Source organism: Syngnathoides biaculeatus, chromosome 4 (genome assembly GCF_019802595.1).
Source record: "Syngnathoides biaculeatus isolate LvHL_M chromosome 4, ASM1980259v1, whole genome shotgun sequence".
NCBI lineage: Eukaryota > Metazoa > Chordata > Actinopteri > Syngnathiformes > Syngnathidae > Syngnathoides > Syngnathoides biaculeatus.
The window spans coordinates 25,896,669-25,904,173 of record NC_084643.1 but is presented as its reverse complement, the minus strand read 5'-3'; the positions used below and the strand labels follow the sequence as shown (position 1 = coordinate 25,904,173).

The 7,505-nt window shown below is 41.1% G+C and overlaps 1 protein-coding gene across 3 annotated transcripts; it reads right to left on the bottom strand.

Annotated features, from left to right (window-relative positions):
* Positions 1-347: 347 nt before the first annotated feature.
* On the bottom strand, positions 348-7,277 carry coq2 (coenzyme Q2 4-hydroxybenzoate polyprenyltransferase). 3 transcript variants are annotated; one of them, XM_061817051.1, is made up of 10 exons: positions 7,178-7,277; positions 6,338-6,392; positions 6,176-6,238; positions 4,528-4,862; positions 3,984-4,150; positions 3,793-3,914; positions 2,051-2,136; positions 1,843-1,976; positions 1,252-1,440; positions 348-842 (listed from the first exon to the last, which is right to left on the bottom strand). In XM_061817051.1, the coding sequence occupies exons 4-10, from the start codon at positions 4,835-4,837 to the stop codon at positions 705-707; spliced, it is 1,146 nt and encodes a 381-aa protein (XP_061673035.1). In that variant the 5' UTR covers positions 4,838-4,862; positions 6,176-6,238; positions 6,338-6,392; positions 7,178-7,277; the 3' UTR covers positions 348-704. The 3 variants fall into 3 exon arrangements, with proteins under 3 accessions (XP_061673035.1, XP_061673037.1, XP_061673036.1); XM_061817053.1 differs by lacking the exon at positions 7,178-7,277 and having other exon boundaries at positions 348-599; positions 682-842; positions 6,338-6,960; XM_061817052.1 differs by lacking the exon at positions 7,178-7,277 and adding an exon at positions 6,516-6,960.
* Between the last annotated feature and the right edge of the window lie 228 nt (positions 7,278-7,505).

The window sequence follows — 7,505 nt, the reverse complement described above, 5'->3', positions numbered from 1 at the left end:
CTTATCCTGGTCAGGGGTCGCTGGAGCCTATCTCAGCTGACTTCGGATGAAATGCAGTCCGCATTTCACCCTAAACTGGTGGCCAATCAGTCACTTGGCAAACATACACACGGATAACCACTCACATTGACTGAGTAGGAACTAAAGCTACGCTGCGTGTACCAAAGTCAAGCGAATACACCACTACACCATCAGTATGTGTATACTCTATATGGGTGTGTATATATATATATATATATATATATATATATATATATAGAGGGGGAGAGAGAGAGAGAGAGAGAGAGAGAGAGAAAGAGAGAGAGAGGGAGAGCATAGTATATACAGACACACTCTAAACAATGATATTCGATGAGGCAATCTATGTATTTTATTGCATCAGATCAATGGTGTCGATATCTGCCCCGTGACTGGCTGGCGACCAGTTCAGGGTGTAGTCTGCCTTCGTCCCAAGTTAGCTGGGATAGGCTCCAGCTCGTCTTCTTCTTGTTTTCCTTTCGGCTTGTCCCATAAGGGGTCGTCAGGGGTCTATGATGCACGCATATTCTCCCCGAATAAATGCAGAGGAATTGAGTCAGGAAGGGCATCCGGCGTAAAAACTGTGCCAAACAAATATGAGGGTTCATCTGAAATGGCACGGTGTGGTGACCACTAACGGGACAAGCTGAAAGTTACACATACAATCTGTGATCATTGACCAGTCCTTATTTTGCTCTTTTCTCTTCTCTTTCTTTCCACAGGTTACCAGCGATGATTCCTAAAAGTAGCACAAGTCCCAGGTTTCTGTTGGATACAAACTTCTTCCAACAGTCCTCTGGCTTGTCCATGTCGAGGGTGGAAATCTATGGAAAAGAGATACAGTGGTACCTTGACTTAAAAGTGCCCTTCGACACTGTTGCTTGAATGACGGGAAAAATATTTGAGCTATTAAGGTGCAGCGTTCCCCCGCACATTCAAGCCGCAGATTTTGGTGGGGGTGAACGAATCCTCCCTTATTCACTGGAAAAACTCAACTTTTGCCCATTTTTCTAGCTTGTTTATTTATATATATTTTTATTTTGACTTGTCCTATTGTTTTCATACTATTTAGTGACATTTTGCTTTACTAAAAACATTTTAAAATTCTTGTGTTTTTGGGTGGGCTCGACTAAATTAATGGCATTTCAATTCATTCATTCAGTATCATTTTAAATCTGATATGTGAAGGAATAGTAGTGCAACAGTGTTGTGAGATCGTGGACGGACGCTCACCTGATGCATGAGGTGAAATGTGACGGCAGCGAGGGAGACGTAGTACGGGAGGGTCTGTTCGGCGTGGACTCCCGCCATTACCAGGCCAGCCATCATGGCTGCCGTGAAGCCGCACAGCCAAGGCTTGGTCTGCTCGCCGAATCTGAGCGCCGTCGACTTGACGCCCACCTTGACGTCATCCTCCTTGTCCTACGACACACTTCTTGAACTCTGGTTTGTATAATAACATTGCGATAATAATACCAATCATACTTTGGCATATTCATGTGTTTTTCCAGCAATAACTTGTCAGAAAGAAATGATAAGCCAAATACTAGCCAAAAATGAAAATCATTTAGAAACAATCTCAAAGAAATGAAAAAAGATGCAATCTTCAGAGAATAAAGTACTTTTTTTTTTTGATAAAGGGTGGTTTTTGATAAATGACTACTTTTAACAAATAATTAACATAATCTTACAAAAAAATGCGTCCTGCTTTCAAGGAAAAGTTGTAGTTTATTCAACAAAAATCCTACGTAGAACAAAGTAGAATTTTCCCAAGCGAGCGTTGCTGCATGTATCACTGAAGAATTTGTATTTCCAGAGCCTCACCTGATGTGCATAAATGGTGTCGTAGGTGAGTGTCCACATGACGCCGGAGAAGTAGAGAGGGAGACACACCGACCAATCGCAGGCACCCCGGACAGCGGCCCAACCCAACAGTGCCCCCCAATTGATGGCCAGACCTCGTAACAGGCAACAAATGTACGCTAGAGGAATAAAACTGTAAACAAAAACAAAAACCAAAACCATTCCTTACCGAGCACCAGCTGAGGCCAATAAGTGACCCTCTTCATCAGTGGGTACGTGACCACAAGAGATAAGGAGGCGGCGCCCAGAGCGATACTGAAAATATGTAAATATGAACATGTGATTAAAAAAAAGGAAAAAATACAATAGAAATTCCCAAGATTCTATTTTTTCCATTATCATCATTACTGTTAGGCATTTAAATCATAAACCAAAACTTAATAATGAATAACATCCATTAATGAATATTAATCAGACTTTTAAAAAAAAGGTAATTTGCCCATAGTTGTGAACTGAACTTTTTTTTTTCCATCTAACCACAAATTTAAAATACCATCTCAAACCAAAATACAAAATGTGGTATCACAGTATATTTTGGCCCAGATACAATAGTTGATTAATTTGATTAAAACAATTAATCAATTCCCAGCCCTAATTATAACCATCACAACATCAATGCTAGTTTTCTTATCTCGTTTTAAATGATGTGTTAGCAAGCAGACTTTTCTAAAAAGCAAAGTTATGTGGTTTAGTTCATACACATCCAATGCTCTTTGTTTAGTTTTTCAGGATGTATGCTGGTCTGATCGGCTTTCCTACTTGTGTATTTTGACCCCAACCGTCCTCACTGGTACATTCTGAACCTTCCATATGCCAATGCCGTCATTATGTTTTGCAGTAATTACTTTGCAATGGTCTTGACACAGCTCTACGCGCTTATGATATGACAGATGATTCTGATTATGATCTTTGTCTCGACTCACACCTTGGCAATGAAACCTTTTTGTCGGCCATCAATTAAGATTGAAGCAGTTGAGGGGGCTGTATTGCTGTTTGATGATTGCTTGGTTTTAGATGTTGTCCTGGCTTTCATGTCAATAGCACATTCGGAAGTATATTAACTGAGAAAAATTGTGACGTGTGAAATACTTATTTCAGCCGCTGTGTTCTTCATCTGCTGTGGAAAAACAACCTTAATCCTACTGCAGTTTACTGGTCACTTAGTTGTCCAACTTTTCTTTGTCTGCTATGTCTAGATATATGCCATGGCGGGCCCTATGTCAATGGACATTAAAGCATGAAATCATAATGCAATGTATAGTTTTATGTAATTACAGTGAAGAAAATACGTATTTGAACACCCTGCGATATTGCAGGGTGTGGAGGAGTGGGCCAAAATCCCTCCTCCAGTGTGTCCAAACGTGGTGAACAACTACAGGAAATGTTTGACCTCTGTAATTGCAAACAAAGGCTACTGTACCAAATATTAACATTGGTTTTCTCAGGTGTTCAAATACTTATTTGCAGCAGCATCACACAAATAAATCGTTAAAAAAAAAAAAAATCATACATTGTGATTTCTGGATTTTTCTTTTTAGATGGACTCTCTCACAGTGGACATGCACCTACGATGAAAATTTCAGACCCCCCCATGATTTCTAAGTGGGAGAATTTGCAATATAACAGGGTGTTCAAATACTTATTTTCTTCACTGTATGCTACTGCCGTTTGACTGCATTATTCTTTTTCTTGGGCTTGAATGGATTAATGGCATTTCCAGTAATTTCAAGGAAAGATGACTCGATATATGAGCACTTTGGAATGGAATGGGTTAAACTCATACGTCAAAGTCAAAGTCTATACAACTGAACACTTTTATCTGCAATAGAAAATATATTGTGTTCCATCTTGTGTATTTTACTTTACATTTTCATCCATACAGTAACGTACCATGGAGTCGTTAGTAGCTACCTGTAATAGTTGAGGCAGACAAGCACACCGAGAGCGAGCGACAGCTGCCCTCCCAAGAACACCAGAGCCTGGAGACGGGAAACGTCCCCGCACGCAATGGGCCTCGTGGCTGTCCGGCTCACCTGCATGGCAAAATGGATCAGAAGAGGCTGTGGTGTGAGGTCCATTTAAAAACAACAACATGAGGGTACCTTCTTGTCAAAGTCTTCGTCCCACATATCATTGATGGTGCAGCCGGCGCCTCGCATCAGTACGGCCCCCGTACCAAACAGGCCCAGCATCCCTAAGTCCGGAAGGCAGCCCGGCTCGGCAGCCAGGGCGATGCTCCACGTGCACGGAAGGTACAGCAGCCACGTGCCTTACCATGCACAAAGGCTCGTCAATTATGGGGTGAAGATGTGACTTTTGTGACAGAATACAACTTTTCCACTAAAATATGCAACTTTATTCTTCTAATATTGCAAAGTTTGTTTCTCAGAAAAAAAAAAAAAAAATCAACAAGATCAAATTTTGCCACAGCATTCTTTCCATTAGACAGCAACCATATGCATCATTCATTATATTTAATTGTCACTCTTATCACCATTACTTTTTATCTACTGCCTTAGTAAGTAATATCATCCACTTACCTTCATGATAACACAAACGTTTACTTACAAATCCCCACTCAGAACAATGACACCCCAATTGATTATGTGCCCAATATTGCGACCAGTGAAGAGCTAATATACACACCGATTGGTTTGTCCAGCCTCATTAAGCGAAGATATGGCTGGACAGGCCCCGGGGCTGCGTTTACTATTGCTGTTGCGGACACGCTGAACGTCCTCCTTCCATGACCAATTGATGACCAGACGGTTCTGTGGACCCAGGGACGCGCACGGAGTGTGTCGGACCATGGCTCATTCCTGTGGGGGAGGGTACAGAGGCTGGAGAGGCAACCGGGATGCCAGAGGAACCTCCTGAGGGCGATCACTGTATCCCAGCAGGTGAGTTTGGTTGAGAGCATAGTGGGTCTCCGGGGGGGGCAAGGGGCGTGTCTCATTCACTCTTTGGGTCCATCAATAGGCCTAAAACACACACACGCACACAATGACTCATAGATATGCAAGAGCAGCCAATGTCTTTGTTAAAGCAGATGCAGGTTTTTTTCCTTTACTTTTCTCATACTTTTTTCTTGTAACAAATATAGACGACTGGTTAACACATCCGCTTCACAGTTCTGAGGACAGGGAGTATTACTGGTGAGAGGTGGATTGAGAAGAAGAAGGGGAGGTTGTGCCTAGCTATTGCGAAGGAAGCTGGTCCTCAGTCCTCTCCATCTCAACAAGTATCAAAGAACCTTGTTTTGTGATCATTGTATCCGACATAGGAACGGAACCCTTCACATGCACTAAAATACGAGCTTTGTCTTTAATAAATATCACCACAGTCGACCGACAGAAGCCTTGGTGGTGTTGGTGTCTCTCCTTTCTCCTATCTTTTAAAGATCTTGAGCTTTGTTTCCATGACAATGGATTTTCTTTTGGCTGCAGAAGCATGGCTAAAAGACACAGCTTTCTACTTTGGGGCAATAATGTCTAAAAAGGATGGTGAAAAATGTGAAGATACTCCCGGCGCACAAACACGGACAAGCATTAGCCAGACAAAATGGCGGACGGGGCACAGGCACTGTAAAGTCGAAACGTCTTAGGTTGAGACCGTCTTAACACCGAGGACTCCCTGTACTGCGGTATAAACCTCGGCCCAACCTGTTCCCTGCATTTTTCTTTCTGGGTCCTCCAGTTTCCTCCCACATCCCAAAAACATGCATGTTAAGTTGACTGAAGAGTCTAAATGTCTCTTTTGTCCCACTGGTTGTTTGTATATATGCCCTGCGAAGGGCCGGTGACTAATTCACGGTGCACCCCACCTCTCGCCCAAAAACTGTGATAAGCTGGCTGCTTGACAAGTTGCTCTTGGGGCAAAAAACTGTGGGCAGCCCTGCTTTAGCAGAAGTTTCAAGATGTTTATTGTCACCCCCAGTTGAAGATTATTCAAACCAAACATAAAACAAGGAGAATTACAGGTTGTGTATTTAACCAAAATCACATAACTGTCCGATCAAAGACAGAAAGGCTTAAAATCCCAAGTGTCATCCCTATAAACATTTTAATATAGATATTGTAAGGAAAAATACATAAAACATTATTCACCTTCAAGCAATGTCCAGCAATGCAATGAGCCGGCATCTTAAAGGCATCTCTAACATGCATATTCTACAGCTGTTGAAATTTAATGATTGCGATGATTTTTGTGATCAAATTTGCATATAATGTAATCCTTAAAACGTGTTTTAATAAGTAAATGCATCTCACTTATGGTTCCGAGTTACGGTACTTACTTGCGCTACTTCGTCTCAGAACCCCGTCGTAAATCGAGGCCACATGTACAGTGTTATTTTGACCTGAAACAGTCACAGTGAATTCAAAGGGGATGAAATTACAAGATGCAAGAACAGATAACAATAGATGGCAAAAGTAAACTGTAAGCGTCAACCTCATACCTATCACGTTGATGTCACTGGTCGCTTCCTTGTTGGATCATCCGTTCCAGAATGGCTTCGTGCGGAAACATTTGTTGCAATGGGCAGTCAATCAGAAAACAAGTCATGACAGTTTTAATATAAAATAGAATAGGGATGAATGCAAAAATAATATTCTGAGCTAATTATGAACAATTACCGTCTGAGGTCGCGTCAATAAATATAACAATCGATACAATACTGCATTTTAGCTGCTCAATTAACTAACGTGCCTACATAGTGGCCATATTGCAAAGGTCGAAGTTACGATGACAGACAATTCACTGACATTTAAATTATGTAATAACAAGCAGAATTGGTAATTTATTTTTACAATGTTTAACTTTTTGTCAAAGCAAATGCGTACGCTATCAACATATATTTTAAAAGTTATTTATCTATTCAGGGACATTTTTAGGACCCGCAAAAAAATAAAAAAAATGAAAAAAAAAGAAACAATCTTCCAGTTTTTCTCGTTGTGATTGTACGGCATCGTCATCCTTGGCCTTTTTTATTTCCTGCCGTCCACATAGATGGAATGCCCTGGCATCTTTGACCGCTCTAACTTGACGGAAATAAAGGCACGTCGATCATAGGGAGTGTGTCGGAGCTACCATTTTGGCTCTGGGCTCACTTTATCATTGGGATAGTCCGTTCGGAAATTGCTCCGGGTAAAACTAAACCTTCTACACGGACGTGGAACGGAAACAAAATCACAAAGAAGTCAAAGTAGGCGAAATACCGAGTTTAAAACAAACGGAAGCAATATTTTTTCGTATAAGTGTTGAAAAAACTATTAAGGGGAGTTTTTTGTACACCTACCCGCAAATGTTTGTGTGACCTCGTCGGTTCCTGTTGGAATGGGTAATAAGTCGATATGTAAAAAAAATAAAAAATAAAAAAATAAACACCTGCACGACGCTGAATGCCTTCCACTGGGGGCACTGTCGTCATGGTGTTGACAAGAGTTGGAATTAGAATTCAACACAATTTTTGATTTTCGTACATATAATGTCTTAAAAAATGGCTGTTGTTATTTTTGAAGAATATTGAAAAAAGTCGTTGATAGAAGGATTAACACCAATTTTCACATTAAAATCTAAAAACGCCTGCGTTGCCCTCAATGCTTTGTGATAGCGCAGCTTCCGAC